The sequence below is a fragment of the Dysidea avara genome, chromosome 8 (genome assembly GCF_963678975.1).
Source record: "Dysidea avara chromosome 8, odDysAvar1.4, whole genome shotgun sequence".
Classification (NCBI taxonomy): Eukaryota; Metazoa; Porifera; class Demospongiae; order Dictyoceratida; family Dysideidae; genus Dysidea; species Dysidea avara.
This window is the reverse complement of record NC_089279.1, coordinates 17789725-17804069: the sequence shown is the minus strand read 5'-3', so window position 1 is coordinate 17804069 and position 14345 is coordinate 17789725. Positions and strand designations below refer to the sequence as shown.

The 14345-nt window shown below is 40.8% G+C and overlaps 2 protein-coding genes across 2 annotated transcripts; both read right to left on the bottom strand.

Annotated features, from left to right (window-relative positions):
* Positions 1-365: 365 nt before the first annotated feature.
* LOC136264818 (uncharacterized) lies at positions 366-995 on the bottom strand. The gene has a single exon (XM_066059585.1). It carries the CDS (start codon positions 993-995, stop codon positions 366-368), a length of 630 nt encoding a protein of 209 aa, XP_065915657.1.
* Positions 996-1090: 95 nt separating this feature from the next.
* LOC136264817 (uncharacterized) lies at positions 1091-13338 on the bottom strand. Its single transcript, XM_066059584.1, has 8 exons — positions 13214-13338; positions 6820-6977; positions 5424-5882; positions 3773-5273; positions 3121-3702; positions 2776-3040; positions 2283-2719; positions 1091-2225 (listed from the first exon to the last, which is right to left on the bottom strand). Exons 1-8 carry the CDS (start codon positions 13336-13338, stop codon positions 1091-1093), a joined length of 4662 nt encoding a protein of 1553 aa, XP_065915656.1.
* Positions 13339-14345: the final 1007 nt, after the last annotated feature.

Genomic DNA, 14345 nt, shown 5'->3' with positions numbered 1-14345 from the left:
TTATAACACTAGACCAACTCAAATTGTTCGTATAAACCACCACTAAAACTATTCTTAACATGTCTACAGGTAAGAAATTGGACATAGTGCTTTCAACCATGTATCAAATTTACAACAGGAAAAATTATTGCTTCTACAAACTTAGCTTAATTCTAGAGCAATGCCTTCTGTAGGGATGGAAGAAGGGGGCTGCAATGAGAGCCGTCTACTTCAAGCCAAAATTGCCAAACAGCGGAGCGATACAATCACGCTGGATACAACACTCTAACGCACACTACTCAATCTCACATGAACTACAACAATATGTTCTAAATATAGCCTAAACATGTGATGTGTATGCATATGTAAGTATTCAGTGTCCTACTTCATGACATCCTCCAGGGGGGGGCTAGCAACTTAGTCCATTCTGTGATCTGTCTGGTTGCTTTCTTGGCGGCAGTTCGCTTTGGGGGTCTGTTAACAGAAGCTCTTCCATCTTGTTCTTCAACTGCTGTAGTGTTAACAGGTTCAGGATCATTAGTTGCTACTTCTAGTGGGTAAAGCTTCACAATCGGTCTGTTTGTTTTCCCAGTGCTGGTTCGGATGTCTGCTGAATGAATCATACCATCTCCACCTTTGTTCAGTTTCTCTATAACTGCAAGCTTCCATTGTATCCGTGGTCCCTCATCATGGACTAAAACAACATCACCGATGCTGATCTTCTGTATGTTGTTCCCTGAGTGTTTGTGAAATTCACGTAATGAGGTGAGATACTCTTGCTTCCATCTCTGTCTAAAGTGTTCCAAAAGGTGTGCAAGGACTCTTGCTCTCTTGCTTACATCTGAGGTGTCACCATAATCTCCATCATGCACATCAGAAACAAGTTCATGATGAACTCTGGTAATCCTCCTGCCGTATAGGAGATGTGACGGTGTAAGTGGTACAGGATCACAAGGGTCATCAGAAAGGTAAGTGAGTGGTCTGTCATTTAAGACAGCTTCAATCTCTACCACCATCGTTTAAGTGTAGTTAGGCTAATATGTGTTCTACCTAGGACTTTCTTCAAGCAATTCTTTGTTAATCCAACTAATCTCTCCCAAAACCCCCCGAATCAGGGAGCCTTCTTAGGGATGAATTTCCATTCCACACCTTGTCTTTCAAGTGATGTAGCAAGTGTCTTGGAATTGAACAGGTTGTATAGCTCTGTTGCAGCAGACATATATGTGGAAGCATTGTCAGACATAACTACTGTTGGGAGAGATTTCCGACTGACAAATCTGCGGAAAGCCAACAGAAATGTCTCAGTGGACAGGTCCGTCACTACTTCTAGGTGAATACCCCTAGTGGTGGCACAGGTAAACAAACATATGCATACCTTTAGTTCATTAGAGTCCTGTCGCACATACAATGCACCAGTAAAGTCAATTCCTGTTATTGTAAAGGGTGGAGCATCCAGTGTTCTAGTCTTTGGCAGTGGTGGTGGATCAGGGGCACTGTATGGCTTGCCACTATGCCTCTTGCAAGTGGTGCATCTGTGAAGTAATGCCTTTACATACTGTATACCTGTTGGAATGCAGTAAATCTGTCTAATTGCAGTAAGTGTGCCAATGACCCCTGTATGATACATTGAAGAGTGAACACTAAATATGACTAGAGCTGTGAATGGGTGCTTGGGAGGTATGAGATATGGGAATCTTGCAAGCTCTGTCAGAGGTGCATTATGGATTCGGCCTCCACACCTGATAACACCTTCTTTGTTGAGAAATAGACGGAGCTGCCTTACTAATGGTAGCCGTTTCTTGTTCTGTGAGGTGTTTGTAAGACTGCATAGTTCCTTCCAGTACACCTCTCTCTGACAATCCCTTACCCATGCTGTCCTGGCATTGTTCATTTCAGTGGCTGTGAGGGGACCGGTGTACTTGCATCCTGGATTGCGTAGATTGAAAATGAATCTATGAACATATGCTGTGGTTGCAAGAAGGCGACTTAAAGTGCTGTGGTTAGATACACTGATAATCTGATGTAAACCAGTTGTAAACGGTGGTTTTTCTCGGGGTTGAAATTCATCACTGATAGCTGCTACAGCATGTAGGTGTGAAACTGAGGAATGATGCCATGTGGGCCACTGTTGTTGGTTGTGTATCCAAGTCGGACCATGCATCCAGAGGTTGATGTTAGCATTAAATTGTTCATCTGTGAGTCCTCTAGTAAGGAGATCAGCTGGATTGTCACTGGTCGGACAGTATCTACATGATGTTTATGGAACTGATTGCTGGATTTCTGTTACACAGTGAGATACAAACTGTGGTAAACGTTTTGAGCTATGAATCCAGTATAGAACTATTTGGCTATCTGACCACATGTGGATGGGTGTCCCAGACCAGAGGGGTGACAATGAATCTAGTATAAGTTTGAGTAATCTGGTGCCAATCACTGCTGCCATGAGTTCCAGCTTTGGTAGAGTCAACTCTTTAATAGGTGTAACCCGAGTCTTGGACATGACAAGGGATGACTGTCCATCTAAAAAAAGGTAAGCGACAGCACCATAGCCTTTCTTGCTAGCATCCACAAACACGTGTAATTGTCTAGAAACAGCATCTGGGTTGAGATAGTGTCTGGCAATAGAAAACTTGTAGCACGATGAAAAATTGCTAGCAATAGTCAGCCACTGTTCTCTGAGGTCATCAGGTAGGGGTTCATCCCAGTAGAGTTTGTGTTGCCACAGCTCTTGTAAGAAAACCTTAAATAACATTGTGATAGGTGTAACGAATCCAAGGGGTCAAACAGTCTGGATACATCCTTAAGAACATCTCTCTTTGTAATTAAGGTGTGCTGTGTAGATGTTGATTCCTTTGGGTTAAGGGATAACGTGTCTGTGTCTGTGCTCCACAGTAAGCCTAATACATTAACAGTGGCACGATTGTCTGCAATCCTGTCTTGCTGAGCTAGAGTAGTATTGGCATTGTGATTGGATGCCCAACTGCGTAAGTTGAATCTGGCTGCTGACATAATCTTACGTGACTGATGATAGTAGTCTGTGGCAGCATCTGCATTTGAAAACCTGAGACAACATTGTCGACATAAATATTCTGCTGGATATCCTTAGCAACTGCTGAGCCATCTGTAAGAAGCAACTTGTACAGTGCAGCACCAAGCATGAACGGGGAGCTCACTGACCCAAACATTACAACTCTGAAATGATAAACAATAAACTCACTTTCTGGATCACTGGGCTCAGATAGCCAAACAAAGTATGTGAAATGTCTATCCTTCTCAGCAAGGTGTACGTGCAGAAACGCCTTCTCAATATCAGTGACAATGCCAATACTGTGAGCATGGGATCTGATGAGGATTGCGGATAGGTCATTAATGAAGGGTGGACCTACTTGAAGGCAGTCATTCAGACTTGGTTGTGTTGGAGATTGACGACAACTGCAGTTGTAGACAATCCTTAAGGGTGTTGTGGTAGAGTCCTTCTTTATAGGGTGGTGAGGAATGAAATGACATTCTTCTGGGATGTGGGATACTTCAACTTGTTCAATAAAGCCACGTTTCAGTTGATCAGCTATTATGTCCCCATACAGTGTCATTAGGTCTGGAGTGTGGCTAAGCTTGCGAGCTAGGGATCGAGCTCGACCTTCGCATACCTTGCGGTTAGAAGGCAATGGGGGATGATTGTCCTTCCACGGGAACTTAGCAACAGTGGAACCATCTGGTGTGCGACTGATAGAGGACTTGAGATACGAAGTGAAAAATGAATTGACCAGTAGTGGCTTTGGTGAAGGCAATGTACCTGTGCTGATTCAACATCCCAAAATTGTGAGATGCTGAAACTGTCTTCAATGGGATGGATAGCTGTATGAAATACTTGGAGATCTCTGGTATTCTCAGATGATGATATAGGGCCAGAGAGTAGATAACCAAGCTTCGACCGGACTGCAGTTGGCCCATTCCCCGAATGATCTGGTCCTGTACTATGGACCAGTAGAAATCAGCACCAATTAGAAGAGTGATCTCAAAATCTGAGGTATGGGTGATGGGGTGTGCCAAATCCAGCTCTTGCAAGTACGGGAAGTCTTCAATTGATTGGTATAACAGGCTTGGTATCCTCAGTGGTGTGGCTATCTTGGGAACTATTAAAACTGATAGAGTTATTGTGTCTCCAGCTCTGGTGATCAGTTCAATGTTAGTGTATTGCAGTGTATTAAGAGTTGAGGTCCCTCCAAATGATGATGTTGCTGTTGTGACACTTCCTTGTGAGCATATATTCAATTGGTCAGCTAGCTCTTGAGAAATAAATGAGTGTTGTGCACTCTCATCAAATAATATGTTAGCACTGCAACGGTGATAACCAGTTTGCACATTTGTAACAGCTGTCTTCAGTAAGCATTTGGCGGAATTTGGTGACATCAAACTATGTGTGGAGGTGTTGTCTAGAGGTATGACAGGAGTTATGAGGGAAGCTATTGTGTCTGTCCCAGTAGTAGTAGTGTTGGCTGATTCTGGAGGTTTGTCTGTTGGTGATTCTTGTTTAAATGTGGTCTTGGTATCACAAAAGGTGGTATGGTGTTTTCGTTTACATGACTTGCACCGATATTTGGATTGACACTGTGATACCTTGTGATGGCCTAGGCAATTGAAACAAAGATTCTCTTTCCTGACCACCTCAATCCGTTTCTGTGTATCTATTACTACATCACACCTTGATGTCAAGTGGTTAGGTGATTTGCAAAATGTGTAAAACTTCTTGCTGAGCAGAGAGCTGTGCTGCTCGTGTGACTGTCGTCGGTCTACATTGGTTAGAAATGCACCAGTTGGGGTGTGAAGAGTGTTGGTGCTGGAGTAGTCTGCTCCCATCTCAAGGATCCGCAATTCCTGTAAAACGGAACTCTGTAGTTCAGTCAATGTCCATTTCTCTGTTCCATGTGATCTGGCAAGGTTCCTCCGTACTTCAGCTGGTAGTTTCCTTAAAATGGTGGGAACAAGCATGGATCCATACATATCCTGTGGAGTTCCCAGGGACTCTAGACTTCGGACATGGCTCTGGACAGAATCATAAAACAGCTGGAGTGATGACAAGTTGTTGCTTGGACTGTTTAACTCCACTAGTGCCTGCATGTGTGCATCAGTAAGCTTGTGAGTTTCACCGTACCTTTCTTTGAGCAGTGCTACTGAATGGTTGTAATTCTCATTAGTTAGGGGGAGTCCAGCAATGACTCTAAGTGCTGTTCCTCGCAACTGTGCTCGTAGATAATTCAGTTTCTGGACACCAGTAATTGAAGGATTACGGTGCACTGCAGCATCAAAGCAATCCCAAGAGGACTGTCATTCTAGTGTGTCTCCTGCAAATGTAGGAATGCTGAGCTTAGGAAGCCGTGTTATATCATGACTTGCTGAGACTACTGTAGGTGACGCAACATGGGTAACTGAAGTGGGTAGATCACTTGGAGGGGGTTGCTCAACACTTGTGGGAGGGGGGTGCTCAACACTTGTGGGGTCTGCAGTGGAAGGCTCGACTAACGTCTGTGTGGTACTGGTGTCAGATTGAGTAATTACTGGAGTGGGCTCACTAACAGTAGCAGATAGTGTGTCAATGATATGTGTGACGTGAGCAATGCTGGTTAATATGGATTCTTTAATGTCTTCTGCCTCGCAAACCTCCGTTACTAGCTCTTCTTCGTCCTTGATATGTTTCAATATTTCAGCGTCCAAGGCGGAGATTAGTTCATCTTTCCTCTGAATTTGATCACGTAGGTCACGTAATTCAGTAACGGATGGCAAATCAGATTCTGATAGTTTGCTACGTTGACGTTCAATCAGGTCGGCAGCCTTCGAAAGGAGTTTCTTGAGATGTATCCGGAAGGCCTTGCGTGAGTTGGCGAGTTTCTTGAATTTTCCATAGCCTACAGGTAATGACGAACAAACAACAATTCTAACACAGGATATCGCTTGCCTTTTGTGGTACCATTAAGAGGAATGCCACGGTACCACGACTTCTAAGTGATTGGTTAGAAAAAAAATCGGGAGACAAGCGAATATCCTGGTTACAGCACCAGTAAATGTAGGGATGGAAGAAGGGGGCTGCGATGAGAGCCGTCTACTTCAAACCAGGATTGCCAAACAGCGGAGCGATACAATCACGCCGGATACAACACTCTAATGCACACTACTCAATCTCACGTGAACTACAACAATATGTTCTAAATATAGCCTAAGCATGTGATGTGTATGCATATGTAAGTATTCAGTGTTCTACTTCATGACACCTTCTGTAATCCCATCTAGGCTAATAAATGGAGTTTGTTGCCTGAACAACAAACAAAAGTTAACAGGCTGGCTTCCTGGAGTGGTGGGTCAGGAGCAGAAATCAAGTTATAGCACCATCTGTCACCTGGTTGCATAAGTGCACATCATAATTAAATTCCACATTCTCCATATATTAGCGGAATTGAGTTGTATTTACCATAATTGTCTATTTGTGTCATCTGTGCGTTTGGGGCTCGATTTCAGTTCCTCAGCTATTAGAGATCTAACTAGAAAAGTTTGCCACAGAAGTCATACGAAGTGGACTGTGAACAATTGGCCACGCCAGTGGAACTCTCATCATCAACTTGGAATCTACAGCTCTGCTACAAAACCAGCTAAGTCACAAACACTGTGTAGCTAACTGTTTTTAATTATTCACATTATATCGCATTAATTATCTATCAACTCACCGCGTACCGGTGAAACTAGTGAGCCTGCTAGCTAAATTAACTCCGCTCGTCCCAAGTCTTTAGCCACCAATCAACTTGCGGTAACTCAGCAACAATACCGATAGGGCTATAAACAATTACTTACACAAACTACTCAACATGCTGAAAACTTGACGAATCACTAGAGCTGACTCTCGGGCAACCTTTGACCCCGCTACCCCATCAACTTGGCCGTCGGCTTCGTTGGCGCAACTTAAGTCCCTCACCGTGGCAGCGTTACAACAAGAATTAAAGTCCAGAAACCTACGCCATACGGGAAATAAGGCCGTATTATCACAACGCCTCCATGACGCTTTGAAACCGCAGGCTGACGCGTCAACACAGATCGCTGACGGCACTCCAACCGTCACTGGTCAGGCTTCCATTGTGACATGTCATAGCCATAATAAATAGAAATTATTGGTCATCAAATCTCATCATCAGTACATTAGGAGCTATTTTAATGGGGTAGCAGTACAGCTTGTTGACTAATCCCGGTAGTGGTAGACATCATCTATGGTATCAACACAACCACTGTGACAACAATATACAGATCAATAGGGATTGTACCATTATTATATACATTACATCATTCATCGATTATGAAATGCACGGTTACTAAGGGTAGTTTATCATCACGGGTGGCAGTCATTATAACATAGTAATAATCTATCAGTAAAGAGTGGTGGTGTGATAAATCAGAGTACAGACAGAATTTTGTTACTCATGCTGTTCTATTCAGTGTATGCATGAGTACGGTAGTGGTGTTGAAAATAAATCTGATTGTGATCCATTGATGTCACTTAGTTTCACAGAAACGTACCTCATGATGTGTTGTACTTTCGTACTACTATTAACAACTACTTTGGGGGAAATTGGGCGCAAATTGCTGAACTTAGGTAACACCTAATATAGTCCAAAGATGTGTGTGTTATCACTGTTGCAATCCACCATTAAATATTATGTTCAAACTATGGTTATGGTTGCTGCGACTAAATGTGCCTAAATGGGGTTATGTGTTGCGATTATATGTACTTATATGTTGCGATTATATGTATGATGTTTGTTGCGACTAAATGTGGTTGCGTGTTGCGATTACATGTGGTTATTTGTTGCGATGTGCGTAATGTTTGTTGCGACTGAATGTTCGTAATGTTTGTTGTGACTAAATGTTTGTAGTGTTTGTTGCGATTAAATGTTGGTAATGTTTGTTGCGATTGAATGTTTGTAATGTTTGTTGCGACTGAATGTTTGTAGTGTGCGCTGTGACTAAATGTTGGTAAGGCTAAAGTGTTGTAATGTTGGGTGTAGGTACTGTAGGCTGTAAGTACTGTTGGGCGTAGGCACTGCTGGGTATGGTTACAATTAGGCACAGACACCTTTGGGCGTTGGTACTGTTGGGAGTAAGCACTGTTGGGCGTTATGAATGTCAATGTTAAGTTACATCAAAGATGGCACCAAATATAGTTTGCATGGCACAACTGCGACAGTGATAACACACGTTGTCCCTTCAAGCAATACACGCCTCACCTGCATTGCCCTACCTCCCCCAAAGAGTTGTAAGTATGTATATGCATGTATGTTGATCAAGTGAAGTGATGTTTCTATGTAGTTATCATGTGAAGTAATGTGAATAGAGCTCGGTGCGGTGGAAGGGTGGTTTGTGTAGGGCATGCAGTAACGTGCCGTGATGTGTCATGTAGGTAGCATGTTAATTTCCAATAAAATCTTTTGAATCATTTCAGCATACAGCCCTATCTCATCACACAGTGGTCTAATGCTAATATTCATCCAATATTTCATCCATTCAATAACACTACAAAGCAAACAAACTAGACTGAGGAGCTAGTATGCAGATTGCTCAGCACAAATATGTCAAAAAACAACTTAATTATTGAAACAAGAGATGAATGATGGTATTACAGCATAGCTCTGTGAGAAAATCCCTTCATTGGTATGTTATAACAGTTAGGAGGGATTTTCCCACCAAGCTATGCTGTAATGCTTTCGTCTCTTGTTTCACCACTTTTTATCGCACACACATGCAATAACATCCATGCAACATCACATATGCAACATCACATATGCAACAACATGCATGCACAGATGCAATAACATGCATGCACAGATGCAACAACACGCATGCAAAATCACAGATGCAATAACATGCATGCACTATCACGTATGTAATATCATGCATGCAAAATCACACATGCAATAATACACAAGCAAACTGACAACATACCTGTAATTTTTAAAAATACATTGATGTTTTAAATGTACCACAAAATTTTTACAATGGACAGTACATCAGCAATGACATATTTAGTAATAGTGAAATTTTTACACTTGTTCAGATAATTAGGTGTCTTGTATTGTAAATTTCTACTTTACACCCTAAGGTCCCTTTATATTTTCCATGGCTCATTTATTGAAATTAAATGACAGTAACATTCTGAGTATCCTTATTTTTCCAGACTTGGACTCAGTTCTGTTGAGGTAGGTTCTGGCATATTATGTGCTATCAAATTTAATTTCCACTTCACCCGATACAATAGCTGTGCAACTGATTCGACAGATATGTGTTTGCTGTGTGGTAGGTGTCTTCTGCTACCATATCAGTATCAAGCTCCAGTATATTGTGGCGAAAACTTTAGATGATAAACCATTTACTTTCTTGGCCAACTCCTCAATCGATTTGAAAGCTCTACTTGCACAGAGTTCAACTTGGTTTCAATAATGTCACAAGCTTCATTAGTCCTGTCATAAGCCACAAGGAGACTGGGAAACTTGTAGATGCAACCAGAACAAAACAATTGTATGGTAAGTCAAACAGGGCACCATATTGCCCTTGATGCAACTTCTGTGTTGCCACTTGTTGTGCCAAACACACTCAAATGAATAATCTGTCATTCGTTTATTGCAAGTAACGCAAGTTCCATATTCTACTTTATTTGTGTGAGGTTGCTGGAGAGGTTGAGTTACCTCTGGGTGCTTGATTTCCTTAATTTGTAGAATACGCTTCCCCTAATCAAATCACAGTAATAAACAATCACTTCTACTATAGTAGAACAAAGAGAAGCAGGTGAACCAGCAGAGACAACCAACTCCTGTGTTTCACGTGATTCATCATGCGCATGCAACAACATGCAGGCCCTAGTAAGATAATCATCCACAAAATTCTTGACTGCAATATAGGAGTAATGTAGTACTTGTGACTGCTCTATTGGAGTGCTACCAGCAAGATAGTCAATAAGAAAATAATTGACAGTTCTTTTAGAGTATTCCAGTATTTGTGATCTGCTGAGCGAAAATCAGCCATTTTCTATTTTGCTATGATATGTCCAACAGGTGGTTTTTCAACAATCCACCACAATGAGATTTGTGACTTGACTGCCTTTTTTTAAACTGAAGTTTGTCATAATGTTTCTGTTGAACCAGCTTTGCAACCTTTGAATGGTGAGAACTTTTCCCACCGCACAGCAAATGTGGATGATGGTGCTCATACTGGTTTGAGGCCTGGACAGCTCATCAGGATGCCTTTTGTGATGTTAGGGTATTTTATCTCAATGCATCCTCCTACCGTTCTGCATCTCTGTCCTCCATTTGAATCATCAAAGAAACATGAGTACTGTGAACATGTGCATGAAGTTGAGCATGGTGTGTTTACTCCCTTGGTGTTGTCATCCTTGGGTCGTATGGGTCGTGAGACAACTGTTTTTTATAAACAGCTGGCTGAGCATGTAAGTCAAAAATGGGAGGAAAGTTATTCAGTAGTTATGGGTTGGCTATGATGTCAAATCCCTTTTGCTATGTTGAGATGTGCCATGATGTGCATTCGGAGCAGCCGCTCTTCAGCTGGACACCCAGTGATGGAAAATGATGCATCCCTGGCTGTTGCTGAAGGAGAGGTACAGCTTGACTGTTGATTTTTTATTTCAATGTTTTATTTATTATGTAAAATATGGTTGTATATGTCTATGTGAAAAAAAGATGCTAAAAAAAGTTCTCTATTTTGCTATAAAAATGCACTGAAAAAAATACTAGGTGAAATATTGGCGTGCATGCTACATAAAAAAAATATTCCCATTTTGATATGTGAAAAAAGCTCACATTAATAGAAATCTATATACATACCATCAGATTATCCTGTTCATGACAAGTAAGAAAATCTTGTTTACAGCATGTGAGTTATGGGTGTTTACTTACAATGCAATAGAAATAAAGTTTACGATTGTCATTTCTTGTTGAAATGGTTTGTCCGCATGAAGACATACAGGGAAATCACTATACCTCAATCGATGTGCCAGTGCATGGTGAACAGGCTGAGCCAAACTCCATCTTCATAGCTTGTGTCAGTCATAAGTTATGATCGATTAAATAAGCACCTGTAGTTTTATGTGCCATATTGTTGCTGTACAAATCGAAGTTACATACTCATGTTCCAACACTGTAAATCCATTACTATTCACCTCAAAAGGCTAAAACCTTGAGTGTCTACTCCTTTGTTACTATAGATAACAGAGAAGCAACAAAATGGAATTCAAGGAATGTGTGAAATGACAAGTTTTTGCTTAGCAGGTCACACATTGTGACTGCTTAATTAAAGTGTTCCCAGGATAATTAAGTATTTCAGTACATTGTGAATGCTCTATTAAAGTGTGCAATATTACAATACGTAGTGTGCAGCATCATGCATGCAACAACACACATGGAATATCATGCATGCAACCATAGATAATATACCCAAACAGGGATTAGTGACGAACTTAGCAACACGTACTGATGTCACAGCGAATCCTCGTTACGGTTGTATGTGGACCCGCCCACAAATTAAAGTGCCTTTTTGGTTGCTACTGTCCACTACTATAGCAACGACAGTGTTCAGCTCGTTCATCGCGGCTGCTACTTCATAAGTCGTTTGTAATATTGTATTCTACTTACTCTTGAAAGATTCTCACGTAAGCATTCTTACTTATGCTCACATGGAAAGCTGAACGAATTACGTAAATTATGACATCATGCAAGGGGTCCGCCCAAAAGCACTATTGTAGTTTTTCTAAGCAACAAGTGATATTTATAGAAAGAGAATTGTTTCAGTGCAAGCTTACAACTCCAAGAAGTGTAATTATCACTTTAATTTTTCAAAATTTCCTTGTTTTGGTGAAGTATTTTAAGTGAAATGATGGGTTTCGTAGTTTTCACTCCCCCATAGTAGCAATTTATCAAACATGCTTGTGAACATGTGAATAACTTTGTTTAATGAGTGTAATTAACACAATGATTAATTAACATTGTACTCATAAAGTTGTTTTTAAGGTTACCAGGTAAAGGTAGCCATAGGGCATATTCCTGGTGGCTATAGTGATAATACGTACATGCAGGTACAGTAATTACAGGCATAGCTATTTGCATCTGTACTGATGGGATAAAGGAAGGTGTTAATTGGAAGACAACACAAGAACTGGGAAGAGAAACAACAGGCATTAATGCAAAGACAAAGTTTTGCCAGGATCTCTTACAGGTATTTTTTGGTAAACAGTGTGCTCAGGGAGGATGCAATGACAATCCAACAAGTCATCATTTTTAAAGAATACTGGTGTCAATACAAATTCAGGAAACTGTGGCAACAGACCCCGCACATGGAAACTACAGAAAGCATTACTTCAAAATACTGAAATCAATGAAACACCACTACCACAAAGAAAGCATGGTAAACCATAGAAACAATATTATTATTACTGCTATAATAATCATACTGTACTATATATAATATCTTTAACTCTTTATGGAGTCCTTTCTTTTTCTTACTACTGACACACGAAAAGTGTTTGTACTCAGCCTTCTACTCATCATTCTGTATGCTATTGCTTACAACATCCCAGTATCACTCTTTACAACTCCCAGTATTTCTCTTCCAGATGACTGTACAGTGGCATTTACTCCCTGTTCAAGATGAGTTCTTAATCTAACTTGTATAGTTGTTTCAATTTCTTTAAATAGCAAAAAACATCATGTTATTTACTTCACATAGTCCGCCTCTGTTAATAATCCATAAAAGATGTCACTGGATGCATAGAGTCTTCGTTGTTGCTATTCAAACATTCCACAAATGTTGCATACTTCTCCCCATTCTGCTTCAAAAATATTTGGTACAGTTTCTTTGCCACATATCCGCCTCATACATTCTCTTCACCCACTTTTAACTCGGTTGGTGTTTCAGCTGGTTGTTCCACGTGTGTCTTGAACATAGATGTCAGTGTTTCTTCAAAAAATTGCTGGTTCGTTAGTTGCATCACTAACGGTTCTGTCATGATATGAGGACAGCTTAATGCCTTGCACTATATATTCCTTCTAATATTGTTGTCCCTTAGCTACATCTGCAAGTTCCATCCATATCATTTCTCAAAGTAGCGTTGGTGTTGTTGGCTTACTTACGTGTAGCACTGACTGCACTAAAGATATTAGGGCTTCAGAAAAAGACTTAAAGTATTCCTGACCATCTTCTTTCTTTAAGACGTGAAGCAACTCCAGGACGTATTCCTTGTTCTTCCAGTTCCACAGCTAATTCGCCTCTAGCATCTACCTTCTCGAGTGAACTGCGCACCTGACTGGCTTCATTCATTAGCTCCCTCTACACATAGATACTATGCTCTACAGTACTCGCAATGTCTCTTCTACGTTCATGGTACTTGGTTACCATCGTTACATCATGTTTACATTAGCGTACTACGTAATACTTTCACGTGACTGTAACAAAGATTGTCAAACGGTTGTTAAGCGCGTCACTAATCCCTGTTGGTGTATATTATCTATGATGCAACAACACCCATACAATATCATGCATGTAATGCCATACATGCAATATCTTGCATGCAACAACACACATGCGATATTATGCATGCAATGTCACACATGCAATATCATACATGCAATGTCACACATGCGATATCACCCGTGCAACAACACAAAATATAACATCGCACAAGCAACAACATAAAATATCACCCTTGCAACAACACAGATATAATAGGTCATAGGATATTAACAGGCAACACCAGTAAACAAGTAATAGTTAAACAGTACTCATACAAAGAATAATCAAGAAGAATGGACAGATACGTACAAACAGCTTACAAATAAACTGACAACACAGCTAGATTTGACAACAGTGTTATTCATCAAAGCCATATTTTGTTCATTAAAAATGACTGATACCACCATCCATGAGGAAATATCAAGCAGACAGATATATTATCTATGTTTAATGTAGCTAGTTAGTTGAGACCCAGTAAGCCTGGTCCCTTCCTCTATCCCACTGAACATTGAAATCCCACCGTCAGCTGATGGTGGTTTTCTTGGTGGTTGTGCAGGGCTCCCTGGTTCTCCTATTTAGCCGTTTTAACAAAGGAGGTCGCTTTCAGCAAATTAAGTTTAGTACCCGAAATATATTAGCCAATTATTTACTATAAAGGCTTGGAGGTAGAAATTCTTGGGGATTCCCCCAACTTGAAGCCACAAACTTTCTACAGGCCTAGAGGCTCCTCCTAACAGAACCCTGCACTTTCACACCCTGAGCTAGTCTCAAGATGGACAATTCTGGGAGGATAATTAGATTGGACGTAGGATTTC